The sequence below is a fragment of the Eucyclogobius newberryi genome, unplaced genomic scaffold (assembly GCF_026437365.1).
Source record: "Eucyclogobius newberryi isolate DKJ021-1_F unplaced genomic scaffold, fEucNew1.0.hap1 SCAF_6, whole genome shotgun sequence".
In the NCBI taxonomy this organism is placed as follows: Eukaryota; Metazoa; Chordata; class Actinopteri; order Gobiiformes; family Gobiidae; genus Eucyclogobius; species Eucyclogobius newberryi.
The window spans coordinates 15,812,044-15,826,870 of NW_027316278.1; the positions used below are offsets into that span (position 1 = coordinate 15,812,044).

General features: G+C 39.3%; 2 protein-coding genes and 1 long non-coding RNA gene across 5 annotated transcripts in view; all 3 read left to right on the forward strand.

Annotated features, from left to right (window-relative positions):
* The window catches only part of LOC140347266 (multivesicular body subunit 12B-like), a 38,176-nt gene extending 35,966 nt beyond the window's left edge, over window positions 1-2,210 (forward strand). The window contains exon 9 of one of the 2 annotated variants that reach the window (XM_072433655.1): window positions 2,024-2,210. In XM_072433655.1, coding sequence (XP_072289756.1) covers window positions 2,024-2,050 — 27 coding nt within the window. In that variant the 3' untranslated portion in view covers window positions 2,051-2,210. Of the gene's footprint in view, window positions 1-1,048; window positions 1,224-2,023 lie in introns of those variants that run through there. The other variant, XM_072433654.1, reaches the window with a different exon arrangement.
* A 757-nt stretch (window positions 2,211-2,967) lies between these two features.
* On the forward strand, window positions 2,968-5,585 carry LOC140347267 (uncharacterized). Its single transcript, XR_011924366.1, has 3 exons — window positions 2,968-3,472; window positions 5,115-5,240; window positions 5,314-5,585. It is a non-coding gene; the product is annotated as an uncharacterized lncRNA (long non-coding RNA).
* An 8,225-nt stretch (window positions 5,586-13,810) lies between these two features.
* Window positions 13,811-14,827, forward strand: part of lmx1bb (LIM homeobox transcription factor 1, beta b) — a 45,187-nt gene continuing 44,170 nt past the window's right edge. The window contains exons 1-3 of one of the 2 annotated variants that reach the window (XM_072433375.1): window positions 13,811-14,016; window positions 14,274-14,396; window positions 14,617-14,803. In XM_072433375.1, coding sequence (XP_072289476.1) covers window positions 14,327-14,396; window positions 14,617-14,803 — 257 coding nt within the window. In that variant the 5' untranslated portion in view covers window positions 13,811-14,016; window positions 14,274-14,326. Of the gene's footprint in view, window positions 14,017-14,257; window positions 14,397-14,616; window positions 14,804-14,827 lie in introns of those variants that run through there. The other variant, XM_072433374.1, reaches the window with a different exon arrangement.

Sequence of the window (14,827 nt, forward strand, 5' to 3'; positions counted from 1 at the left end):
TCCCTATATGCAGAGGACAGTAGTGTACAGGGCAACAGTGAGACGTGTGAGCGCTCCATATAGAGGTGGAATTAATGAAGACAACATGTCACATATTTTTGGCAGTGGAGCAGGGACGGGAAATGGAAGCCGCTGCTCGTCTGGGTGACTGCCGCCCATGTACTGGTGTGTCAGTGCCCTGTCAGCCCGTGTGTAAAACTGGCAGACATTGATACATGCTCTCCCTGATAACACCCCATTCCCCCATCCATCATCACCACACACACACCAGATTATTTATTTACGATACCAGATGTTGGGACCTCTTTTTTTTGTTGTTGCGTGCTGGTGGTTAGGGGGCTGAAATGTTCACACAACTAACAGGTTTTGTGATAAGTGACAGATTTTTTGGTAACTTGCTCCTCAAGTAGATGAAAATCAGACGAGGTGGTATTCTGAGAGAGAGAGGGAGGAGTGTGTTGTAGTTACAGGGGCTCGTTGAGTTGTGTGGAAGAGTTGGAAACTTATGTTTGTGATCATATAGCGCCACCTAGTGCAATGCTGAATAAATGCAGCAGAAGCACTGCGTTTTGGGTTTTCTGAGCTTGCCACTTTAGATGGTTTTACAATGTCTAAGCTTTTATGATTAGACCTATGTCCACATCATACAATAGTTCATAATAACATAAACTACTGTCATTCTTAGAATGGTATCTGCCTTGTCATTTTCATTATTTTGCTCTGCAAGAAGAGTAATTTTGGTCATTTGGCTTTGTAGGAGAACAATATTTTTTTTAATCATGCTTAATGCGTGAATAATGATACAAAAAATGATCCAAAGCGGACTCCTTATTTTGACCATTTCAAATGGTCCTATCCGGGACAAACCACAAGAGGGCAGTGTTTGTTCACAGATTCCACTGCTTTAGTTTGTTTTGGAATGAGGTTTGTGATGGAGGACACTGTAGGCCTAAGTGGATCCATCAGCCCAATCAAACACAACATGTTTATACTGTAAAAATATTAACAATGTGGCATAAATGTTTTTGTGTGTCTTTTTATTTTGCAGTTTCAGTACAACTTTACCACCGAGAGGAGTGTTGTCCGATGAGCTGCATCAAATGTTCAAAATGGGGTGCCATCATGGTTTTCTACAGTTTTTGGAGGGGTTTTGTATTATTTTAATTGGTCTATATTTTAATTTTGTGTAATGATTTTATAATTTAGTAACTATTGATTAAAACATTTTTTGTTGTTGAATTAAGTAAATATGTTGAATTAAATGTAATTTTACAACGTTGTAAATAACAATTGAAAAGTAAAATAAATAAAATTCTATTTGCTTTTTTTTTCATATTCAACTCAAATGGTGTACACACAGAATTAACATAGAAATACATTTTTTTATATTTAGTTGCAGACACATACAAACAAAATACCATACTAAATGTTGACAATATGAATTAATTATAAAGGTAATGATGACTTTATAGGTAAATGCTATAACTAATCACTCAGGTTTAGGCTAATTTATCATTAACAGTGACAAAAAAGAGATTTTTTTGTCATAATTAACTGACAAAGCTAAAGACAACTGAACTGCACTGGATTCATGATTTGTCTTTATAACTTATTCACTCTTTCATTTTGCATAAAGCTTCACAATATCAGTGTTAACCACCTTTTAGGGTCATTGGAAAGTGACTTCAAATTTGTATTGCCGAGTTTTAAGTTTTAAGTTTTATTTAACAATTATATTTGTTTACTCCTGCTTGTAGCTATAGATATTAGCTACAAGTACAGTGCAAAAAAAGAGATTTGAGCACAAATATATGTATATAAATACATTTTAAAAAGTACTACCCAATTTTTTTTTAACATTTAAATACTTTATTACAACTCCAAGTCACAAACTTTCTGCTCACACCTCTGTTTCAGCAATCATCACAAACTTATAATTCCCTCACCGTTTGATAGACCCTCGCCCCACTGAGTCCGTGGACGTTTTGATAGTGTTTAGCGTGCAGATCTGTAATGTTCACAGGGGTGTGGTGAGGCGTACGGCACATGACAGCAGCGCCTGGTCCTTCTGCTGCGGCTGGTGGATCTCTGTGACGTTCTGCAGAGTTTTAAACGGTTTCTCGTGGAGATGACACTCACGTCATCACAGTGACGGCTCCTGCTGTGCACCGTGTGTATCCAGTGAAACGCCATGTTTGTAGTTTAGTAAAAATGACTCAGAACAAGTCAAGTTTTTACTCTATTTTTAAATTAACATGTTCAATTGGACGTAGAAAAATGGAAAAAATTAGTTGTGTTTCATTAATTATACATTAAAAAATTGAATAAAGTTTTTTTTTTTTTTTTTTTAAATGTACAATTAATAAATAGATATTGTGAATATATTATTAAGTCATGTCCTATAAATAGTTTATGTTTTGGCTTGTAAAACACAGTTATGCAAAAATAATGATAATACTACATTTTGGTACTTGTAATTAAAGTTTTAGTATTTTCTGCCAATAACTTGGTGGAATTTGTAGTAAAGGTACAGATTCATGAGTGAAAAAAAAGTTCAAAATAAAAGTAGCACATCCACTTAAGTAAAAGTTCTGATGTTTTATAGTATTTAAAATTGTATCTTCAGAGTAAATAGTATTTCACACAGATTCAAAGAAATGTTAAAACTTTAAATTGAGTTATTTTGATAAAGAATTTTACAGATTTTTTTTTTTTAAATCTTGGTTACATAGTTTAAAAACACACCATACAAAAAGTACTTTCGAATTCTCAATTCAGTTAAAAACGTAGTGTAGCAGAAATATAGCCTACCTGCTCTCAATGTAGTGACGGAAAAAAGCAAAAGGTATCCACTGTAAAAATAACTTAAGTAAAGTACAGATACCTTTACTTTTACTTTTGTACTTTGTTACTCTATAATACTGTATAAAATAAGCCCTCATTCACCTTACTTTCTGTACATCTTTTTAGAGTAAACTTGATGATAAAGTACAGAATGGACGTGTTCTGTACGTGCTCTGAGAAGGTTGTAGAGCAGCTTGAGTGCTGAAGGATCGGTTAGGCGCTGTCTGTTGCGTATTTAAGCTTTTGACATATCGCCGACATGTTTTAAGGAATCTTTTCTACTCCCTCACTATCTCCTCTACTCTCCCAGGCCCACTTACTGCACCTCAGCGCCGTGTTGTGGACAGGCTGGCCTTCCTTAAGTCAGGTTGAACTGCAAGACATCAAAGCCCCACCCTCCCAGAGTGCACCAGATGTCCCGCGGTCATTTTTACACTCACACCCCGGCACATGACACGCAGCGGCGAGGAGGCCTGTGGACAGAGCTGGATGGACTGCTTGGAAATTGGAAGAGGAAGCCAGTATTTATGAGGTGGTTTGAGGCGCTGTGTTAAGACGGCCTTAGCCTGCCACTCTCCCTCTGACAGGCCCACTTCCCCCGAGCCCACTGCAGCACAGACACACCGAGGTGAGCCAGGCCTGGGCCAAACACGCAGCTGATCAGGCAATCACAGGCACAGACCTGTTTTCAGGGAGATTTAACTGCAGCTAATGGCAGGTAGGATACAGGAAACGGGAAGAAAGTGCCTAACAATATCCCTCTTACAGATGGAAAAAATACAAGCAGGTAAAAGGTAAAATGCGGAACATATAGACAAGCTGGCTAATTCATTTCATTTCATTTTTATGTATTCATACATGGAAAACCCAATGAGAAAAGTTCTCTTTTTCATGTGTCCCTGAAAACACACCACAAAATAAACAACAAACAAACACAGGAAACTAAAGCACAAATAAAACATTCAATAAAAGTAACCAATACATAAAACACAGTTACACATGCACTATGAGATCAAATTATATAAAACAAGTGCATCGGCACTGTGGGTAGTCCCTGACCAGTGCTTAAAACTCATCATAAGAGTGTTACTATTGTTACCATTATTTCAATTTTTTATGAAGAGTATAAGAGTTTTTTTTTTAATAATGTTTTATAAGAGTTTTTCTACAAGTGTTTTTTTTTTTTTTTTAAAATAAGTTATCTGTTTTTTTATTATTTACTTCCTACTTTGTGTTGCAACATTGGAATTTCCCCATTGTGGGACAAATAAAGGCTTCCATCCATTTTCTACCACTTGTTCCCTTTCGGGGTCGCGGGTGACTGGAGCAGTGACTTCGGGCCTTAGGCGGGGCACACCCTGGACAGTGGCCAACTCGTCGCAAATAAAGGCTTATCTTATCTTATTAAAAGGCATAGAAAGATTTAATTTCAAAAGTCTCTGTGTTTTGTTCCACAGGAGCAAAGTTGTTGAAAGCCTTTTTTCCTGTCTCTGCGTTGATACGATGGGATTGTAAGATAAAAAATGTCCTGAGACCTGAAGCCGTGAATACCTGAACTGATGTGCAATAGACCTGATAAATATTCTGGCAAAATACCAACTCGAGCCTTCTACACAAACCTAAGGCAGTGCTGATCTCTTCTTACATCCAATGATTGCCATTCTACTTCAGAACATAATTCACAGTGCTTAGATTTTTTTTCTTTTACAAACGGCGAACAATGTTTCAGTATTAATATGATTGTATAATTCACTGTTAATGCCACGTATACATGTTACTAATTACATTTAATCATGCTTTATTAATGTTTATCAAATGGGAGTTATCCGTATTCATGTATTTTGTTAAATGGTCCAATAGTGTATTCTGAACACGTAGAATACTCTTTCATTGAGTTGCTTGATAACATATTTATCCCATTCATTTGTCCCTCATTTAAGACGGGAAAGACACATACGCAAAGGCACAACAAACGAAAACAGAGAAAGACATGGACCAACAACACGGAGCAAACTCCTCTGACCCCGGAATTGAACCCGGGTCACTCTGGTTTATGTGGTAAGCAGTTGACAGAAGCAGCCCAACAATTTGTTTTCTGTTGGACATTGTGATACACATGGTACTCCTTTTGCTGCCATAAATCAAGAGCTACGGCATGCTTTAACTATTTTGTTTCAAACCACTTCTACATGACTAATGATGCCCGTTGCACTATGCACCTCTGTTCGCCTGACGTCAGCATGTGTTCCTTTTTTCCCCCGTCCAACCAGGAGCCGTGTGGTCTTCTGTACTTTAACTAGCCCCCGCCACATGAACGCCGCCCCCGTTACTCCGAGAAGGTAAAGTGAGTGATGTCCCGGAGCAGGCATCTCTTCCTCTCCTACACAGCGGCCCATGTGAGTCAGATTATTATAATTGGGCAAGGATGGAGCAGCGTGTGAGCTGATCTCTCTCTCTTTTCTCTCACAGATACGTTGGCAAATGTTTGGGAATGACCAGCATCTCTCTTCCTCCAATGGGCCACCTTAAGACCGGCCCTAACACAGAAATCAATGAACTCCTTTCATGTTAGATCAAAGGCCAGATGCATGTCCAGCTCCTTCTACTACCTGCTTTGGGACAATTAGCTCTCGGGACATGGGGCGGGCGGGGCAGATGAAGGGAGGCTGCTGCCCTGGTCACTAACATGTGAGCGGGCTATAAACAAACAACAGCTAATTAGATTGGACACGTTTCAGATAATCAGACATATATATATTCTTCTGCTGCCCTTCCAGCTTTTCCCTTCTGGGGGCGTCACATTAAATGCCAGGGATCAGTGATTAGCTAAATGACACATTTATTTCACTGTGTGCGTGGGAAAAGCAGCACTCCTTACAGCCTTTATTTAATGAATAGATTATTTTTGGTCATTATATACACCTTTCATGGCACAAATTGCGTAAATAACCAAAGAATAGGCCCAAATCCATTTAAATAAATGCATCACCGTATATTGTTTTACCCTGATAATTGATCTTGTTTAATTCCCATATTTCTGCACAACAAAGTGGTAAGGTGTGGGTATACCGTCATACTGTGATATTTTATCATACCTTAAAAATGTTTTCCCGTCCCATTCCTAGACACGGCCCTCTGGATTGTGGTAAAAGTTCACAGTTAGACTGATCTCCAAAGGTGCCATGCCACTTGTTGGTACGGGGCCTCAGACACCTACTGACCAAAGAGATGATCTCTGATGGTCCAGACACAATGACTCCCAGATGATTCAATATGTACATTATTTATTTGCCACATGGGCAAGGCAAGGCAAGTTTATTTGTTGAGCACGATTCGTACACAGGGCAATTCAACGTGCTTCACACGACAGGAAAAACATGCATTAAAATCACAAAGACATGACAGAAATCACAAAACCATCATCTCTATTCATTCAATTTAACAATTATGCTGATATGAATCATACATTTGCTACTTTTTGGATGAGCTCTCTCTCATCTGATATACAAATCCAGATTATATTGAAATCAGTGGCAATGTATTTGTCAATGTAAGAAGAAAACGGAAATCATGTTTTATTTTGCCCAGTTCTGCATGATATGGTAAGTCCTGGTCTGTGTTGGGTCAGACTCGGCTGGCACTGTGTTGGCACCACAGGAGAATATCAAACCAGTGGGAGCTTCGGGGTTTGGTCTGCAGACAGGTGCACTGACCCTGTCCACCCCTGGAGGTGCCACTTGCATTTTATTGGACATTTACGGCTGGCCAGCATTTTTAACCACCACCTGGATGCAATAAAGGGCCAGCTCCTAGGTCTTGGCTGCCCAGAGGATTTCCCAGCCGCCCCTGTGGGACCTCTGGCTAGTTAAGATGTTTATGAAGCTGAAAGTGGTCCAGTGGGAAAACACAGCACTTCAGAGAGATTTGGGCCAGCAGTTTTCTTGTTAGTCCGAGCGCTCCCCTGAGGATTGTGCTTTCTTTACGTCCACATCTCTGAGGAAGGACGGGGTCAGTTCATGGGGCATCTGGTCTGCCAACTGGCCACTGGGCACTGACCCAGGTCAGGGAGGAGCATATCTCCAGATTATCAAGGTGAGGCGAGAAAGTTTTCAAAATGAAGTTGCAAATTTGCAGAGAACATTTTGTTGAATTTCAATTATTGGCACTCATAACAAAGCAAAACATGCTTACCCACAAGCTTGAAAAGTTACTTTATACTTTATTTACTTACTCCATTTTGAAAGGATTCACAATTATAATCTGTATCTGTGAAGTAGAAAATATCAAAACATCAGGCAATTTTCTTTTTTTTTTTAACCACAGCTGTAAAATAGTTTTACATCATAATTTTAAATGGGAAGCAGTTAAAAAAAAAATACAAATTCAAACTGAACTCCACATTTGCTGTGTGTGTGTGCGTGTGTGTGTGTGTGTGTGTGTGTGTGTGCGTGTGGTGTGTGTGTGTGTGTGTGTTTGTGTGGAACATTTGACCTCTGTAGTTGCTCTGGACCTGAGTTCAAAGCTTGGCCCTGGGGCCCCGGGCTCTCTCACTCATATGCTGCACGTTTTGTTTTACTCTCTGGTTTTGTGGGCATTGCTTTTTGTCACTGCTCTTTGCCACCATAGCAGCGCTTTGTGGTTAAACAGGCCTCCGTGCTGTTACACTGCTTCTAACTTGACTTTTTGCTGTGTGTTTTTGCAGTTAAATGAGGATCCCGCGGCGTGGATGGAGCGCCGTGATGGTTTTTAGTGCTCTCTGCCTAATGTTTAGGACAGATTAGAAAGGCTGTGCTGTGACAGAGGCTGTGGACATCCTCAGTATCAGATCCATCCAGCTGCACAACATCTGGACCAGGATTTCTACCTTTTCTCTGAAGTCCGGCCTATTAATGGCACACTCACCACTGGACATTTATAACACGATTTAAAAAAAATAAAAAAATTACAGCCAAGCTAAAATATACATGTTGTACTGCGCTATCTTAGGGGAAACAATATTGTGAAAAAGATATATATCCCTTATTGTGAATAGGCAAAGCATATTATGGTAACATATGCATCTGCATTTTGAGTGCATTACTCACAATAATAGTTCTCCAAATGATCATGATTTTTAGCAAATCAATGCATTATTCATTGAATTTCCCACAACATTTGAATTTGGATAGGATTGCAAATATTCAGCCACACAATTTTTAATTCTTACTTCCCTTTGTCATGTGTTTAGTAACTGCACTTACTCATTTGGTTCATTTTATTTTCATAATTATTGTTAGAACAATGACAATTATTAAAAATAGCTGAAAAATTATAATAATGTATTTTATTGCCACTTTCGTTTTTGTTTTACTGATACCTTGTACTAATTCATACTAAATTTACATATTTTAAATCAATTTATTATTATTTTTGCATATTTTTTCTATTACTTTTACCAGCACTATTCAATGTCCGAAAGGGAACGTTCCCTTTCATACTAACTACAATTCTCTCTAGCTTAATGATTGTTTCCTGCATCATAACCAGCAGTTGTACTTAGAACGACTTTGTCAGAAGACTTTGCGAACACATTTATTCAACAGACACTTCATCCCTGCCCTCCACATGAGGAGCGTTTGAGAGGGCAGACGCTGTAGGTAATGGCACAGGTCCTAAAGCCGCTTCCCATTGCTTTGCTTTTGTTGCTGAGATAAATCCCCTGAATAACAGGATCATTTGTTGAAAGGTGCTGCAAATCTTACAGCAAGCGTAATGGTTTGGTAATGTCAAAAACAGACGGGAAAATAACAGGAGAAATTATAGGACATTTTTTAACGCTTAACTGGTGCTATGAGAATGTTGTAGGATATATATATATATATATATATATATATATATATATATATATATATATATATATATATATATATATATATATATATATATATATGCATTTATTAATGTATTATTATCTTTATATTTAAAGGAAAAAAAAGAAATGTAGTTTTAGTTTGTTTTTTTAAGGCATAGAAAATGTAAAAGTACTGCTCTCGCAGTAGTATTCTGTGTGTTGTGTGAGCACCTTGGCCTCGTGCTCTGGACCTGAGTTCAAAGCTTGGCCTGTGGCCCTGGGCTCTCTCCTTTTGACTCAGACAACAACTGAATAAACAAGGACTTTTTTTTTTTTTTTTTACCTTTAGTTGCTTAGCCTGAAACATTCTGAAGCTTTAATAACATTATATGATATACTTGTATAAAAGGCATAGCATTTTCAAAGATAATAATGTAAATCGTATTACCTTGTTATTACCACCCAAAAACTGAAACAGCTAAATGGCACCTTTTTAGGTTTACGTTGATCAAAAGCTTTAAAAAAAAAAAAAAATTGTCATATAGGTACAAAAAACTGCACGTTCTGTGTCATAAGTTTGTGTTATTGATAAAGGGGGAAAAGGAAAATGAATGCCGGTATTTGTTCCTTACTCTCTTATTGCATACGTCTTAAAATGTTCTATGCTCTACAGTTTGCATGTATTTTAATGAAGGCATGTTGAGGCCACCAATTTATTTCAGAGAAATCCCCCGTTAAGTGTCACTCTCACGCACAGACGTGTCATAGGCGTGTTTGGCTGTAGTCTGCAGTTTGTGAAGTGAAACAGACGAAGGGACTCCCCACATCAAAGAAGAGAAGGATTTGGTTTTACTGGTTAAATGCATCCAATGCCATCTGCATTACAACTTTAAACCACTTCTTAAACATGTTTTTCAGTTCTCTTCTGTCACAGAAAAAAATATGCTTATTGCATTATTCATCATACTCCATTCTTTTTACACATGAAATGTTCCCACCTCATTACATTTTGGACTACCTTTTAAATGCCTTTATGAACACATAGAAATGTTTGTGTTTCATGTATTGAAAAAATACATTTTTACCACTGAACTCAACTCACTACAACCGCCTTTATTTAAAACTGTACGGTTGGTTTTAAATCATGTGAAGGGACTTCACAGAAACATTAAAACATGTAAGCTATATTTTTTCTTTAAATATTCAGTATTGCCTTAGCATTTGATTTCCTTGCTTGCAGTAGTGGTACATTGTAATGGCTTGTTCTTTCCAGCAGGGCGCGATGTTGTAGTTTAAATACTTTCTCAGGGGCCTCAGTGCCATCCACAGTGATAGGAGCGTCTTCCCCCGCTTAAAAGTCGTGGAAGAGAAACACAAAGGTGCCGCACTGTAAGTTTATAAAGTGAATTTTCCAAATCGACAATGACCGTTGCCACAAGTTTCATGCATTTAGGCCTATTTAGAATGGATCTTTCTTTGCACAGATTTGAAACCTCTAATATCCTATTACACCTTTGTGATTAGGCTAATTGTGTTTGTTTTACTCCTCTCACAAATACCACATGCAATAGGCCAACTTTGACTTCACACAACTCATCGGCCCACAGTAACAGTTTTATGATCGAATAAGAATCACATGTAGGCCTTTTATGCATGAGACTAATTGTATTTTTTAACATATTTGGTCTATTTGTACAATATTAAAAGATATGTGGACGTCGTTAAGAGTTTGGCCAAAGTACGCACGGGACAGAATTGGCCCCTTAAAAACAATCGCAGTGCCTGTTTTTGTCATTAATGTCGCATGTTAATGTTACACATGAAGCAGAAAAGTGCGCAGAAAGACCTCAACCATTTTCAGAGCCACTTCTCAAACTAGTATGTCAGCTAACTGTCAGACTGGGGCCTGTCGGCCCATCTGTCAGGAACTCAATAAATTTGTCAGAGCGAAAAAAGCGAATCCAATAAATCATAACGTAAACAAATCTGGCCAGAGGTTGACAGTGCTGTATTGTACTTTGTTTTAACCCTCTGGGAGTTAGGATTATCCCGCAGTCTCATTTTTTGGCTGTCTCAGGGAGATAAGAGGGGCCAAGTGGTTGAGAGGAATAAAAGCACAAATGTTACTGCACTGAATGAGGCCGAGGATACAGTATGAAGAAGTGTAGCACCCGGATTATCGAATTGATTGTTCTATTTTATTTTTTTAAATCCGAAAAACGTCTTTAAACTGCGTTTTTACGTGTTGATCTCATTAATTTTAAAGCCTACTTTTACATTTTTTACCCAATCATGGCCTTTTACGTGTCACCACCGCAGAAATACCAAAGCTCTACAAATAAAGAGATTAAATTAAACCTACTTTCTCTGTTCCAAAATGCCGACGTGCAAACCTTCAATACGCGTCAGCGAGTCCGTGGACACGAGTGGTTGTGTCCACGCGCCATGAAACGAGTCCTCCACGAACCACTTAGAGAAGACGCGCGCTCAAATCTGTCAAATGTATCTACAGAGGCCAGTCTTTCAAATACTAAACCTGTGCTGGGCTGTGGTCTAAATACGCGTGTACCTGTCTTTATTTAGGCTCTTAAAGAAGCATCATGGTGCGCAAGAAAGACTCGTTAAAAAGATCAAAGTGAGTTAAGTATCAAAGTCTTCGCTGCCTGCAATTTAGGAGCTATTATGTCTCCAGCCAATGAGTGCCTTTGAGGGTGGCGGCTTTAAGTTAAGGTATTTTATTCTCTAATGACCGTCGCTAAACTTTGTTTTAGGCCCATAATTAACTGTGCTCGTATTTCAAATGAAGGAAATCTCCATGGCTATTATGAGACTATACCCACTGACAGAGACAAAGCCCTGCTACTGTCCGTAATTTAATAAATAATGACGGGGACTTACGCGCGATCATTTTGTGTAATATTGGTGCATTGATTAGAGCCTCGGGGTTGACAGGGGATGGACAGTCTTATTGACTCAATGTCAATACAAGAAAAATAACAGCTTTTAAATGCAAACACAAACCAGAGCGTGAAAAAGACTTCGTTCGGATTAAGGATGTATGCATTGATTGGATTATAATAATTGTAATAATAATAATATAATAAACAGAGACTATTTGATAAAAAAATGTACATGCATAAAGTCTCTATCCCTTTTACTGATGAATTAATTGAATTACCACAGATAAACCCCCTTGTCACACTTTACTTTGCCTTTAGCACTACACTACACACAAAATTCCTGCAAAATTCGTACGTTCAAATTCTTAAACTTTCCAGCAGAACGTTCTAAAGCTGAACTATATTATCCTCTCTTGACAGGGAAAACGCGGTGCGCAAACGCCGCGTAATGTGCGCCTTACCTTTCCCGCTGCATTCTTTTGTTGCTGAAACTAACTGAAATATTAAACTTTGAACGTTGCTTTCCTCGTTGCCTCGTGCACACCTGCTGCAGTTATTTCGTCGAGGAGGGAGGGCCTGTCGTGTAGGGGCTCATTAAAACACTACAGGCTAACGTTGCTTTGATTTATTGAATGAATGCTTGATGTCCTCATCCGCACAAGTGACCCGGGCTGATAACCTGCTGAACGAATGGCCGTAACACAGGCACTACAGCCGGCTTTATGTGTTATTGGATGTATTGATTAGTCTATATCGTATATTGATAGTCCTGGGCTAATACTGCTGCTTAGTGGTGAGATAATCCAATATAGCGCGCGCTGGACGTAATTGACCCCACGCTGATCGAAGCACATGAAGAGGGCGAGCACAGCCATAGCCTGAGTAATGTGTGGGAAGCAAGTGTCTTTTTTATAATGTTTTAATTCACATCCTCTTCTTCCTGCCAAACTTCCACTCTTGCATTTACTAGCTATTACCATCCTGACCAGTAGAGGGCATCAGCAACAATCTGGTTTCTGTTTTGCAAAGTGGGCTACAGGTCACAGCCTCGATCACTGCCACTCAGGCGCCACAAATACCGGTGCGTGGCCTGCGAAATGTACAGGCAAGAGATAAGGTAAACAGTCATAATCATTAAATATAGCTATAATTGTATAATTAATAACCACACGTAATAATAGTAATAGCCAAATCATCACAATCATAATAACAGGCATGATAATAGATAGTTCTTGGTGATTGTGAGAATATTCTTGTTTGAAATGATTTTTGTATGACCCACTTAATGAATTGTGTCTTATTATTTGGCCAAAGTACTAACATATAAAAATCGTGCTGTATACTGTGCTTCTTAAATTTCACTCCAATATTTCTGTACGATAATTATTATTATTTTTAATGTTACTTTTTAAAACATTTTGTCAGGCCTTCCCTCGTCATAAAGCTGGGTTTATACATGTAGGCCTACAATATGTCAGGGCCTTTTTCATCTCCCCCACTGCTCATTTTAGGACCTTGACACGATCAGCCTGCCCTGGCGCACCGGGCAGTCCCATTAGCAGCTTGACATTTCATACAAGCCTTTACAATAATTACAAACACGTACACAGCCTTTGTCTTTTGCACTTTGAACATGGGCTACTCGTAAAATTGCAGCGTCCAAAATGTTGACCGAGGTAGATGAATAAACATTCAAACATCTCACGTAGAGTTATTTCCAGAATGGTGTTTAGTGTGTTGCAGATAAAGAAAACCTAATGAGAGCAGCCTGTAAAACTGAGCACCCTATTTAGCGAATTAACTTGAAGTCACATTACCCAGAAAAAGAATACTTTGCATGGTGTAGCGGCATATTTCTGTGTCCATCTTCCTGCTGGACAGAGCTGTTATCTGCTCTCATCGCCAGGTGCATCATCTGAGGGCCGCAGCAGCCGCCCACACAATACACAAAAGAGCAACGACACGAAACGCATGCACGGCCATACGTCTGCGTTCAAAGGCAGATCTCTCAAGTGATAAGGGTAATGAATGAATCGTTTTATTATTATTATTGATATTATTATTATTAGTTGTTGTTGTTGTTGTTGTTGTTATTTGATTGACTGCTGTGTGCGGTTATTGGCCCGCGCTCCAATAGCATCCCTATGGCCGTGGGGGACTGACACAAGTCTACCCATGCGTGCAGAAGTGGGAGGATCCACCCGCTCCATTCTCGGGCTGAGACTTTGGCAGCGACAGGGCAAAGCAAACCGTCTCGGCACTTCTATCAGAGTTACTGACGGGACATCTTTGCTCTCCTAAACTTTGGAATTGTATGCTTTCTCTGCGGCTCCTTTTTTTGAATCGGTGAAATAGATTCTCCCTCCAGATTCGCCCGGTTCTTCTCCCACGCGCGGCTTGAAGACGAAACTGATAAAACTTCCCCAGTCGCAAGAATAACAGGTGACTGCTGAGATAGTTTCCACGTGTGTTGTTTGTTTCTTTGATTCACTGGCACAACAAGGACCTCAGACAGCCATAAACTCTCCAAAGGACATCTTCCTTAGACTATTAGAGACGTTTTTTCTTCTTTGCACTGCAGACAATCACCGCGGAACTTTACGCTTTCAACAGGTTTCCAGTTTGTTTGCGGCTCGTTGTCTCTCAGCTTTTTCCACGTTATTTTGTGTCTGACTGTATTTGTATGGACGTTGCAACAGGTCTCGTGTCACTGGAGCGCTTCTCCGCGGCAGATCTGTCCGTGACGTGCATCATGCTGGACGGCATTAAAATTGAGGATCATCCGCTGCGATCGGGGCAAGCCACACTCGGAGTCATGCTCGGTGAGTGCTTTTAAAACTTTGCAAATATAACAAAATCAACATTGCAGTTGTCTATGTAAAAGCACAAACAAAAGGCTGCATTTATCTGGTACATTTTACTGTCAGTGTGCGTTTTGTAATGTGAGCTATGAACACAGTTAAAGCGGAATATTATTTGCTGCAATTCTTTTTGATCATTTTAAATCACCAAAGTCATTAAATTCTAACCTGTGGGTTTCAGGGTCTGATTGTCACCATCCCTCCGTGTGTGAGGGGTGCCAGCGGCCCATCTCTGACCGCTTCTTGATGCGCGTCAACGATTCGTCGTGGCACGAAGAGTGTTTGCAGTGCACCGTGTGTCAACAGCCCCTCACCACCAGCTGTTACTTCAGAGAAAGAAAACTTTACTGCAAACACGACTACCAACAGTAAGCACAATACGAGGGCATTTC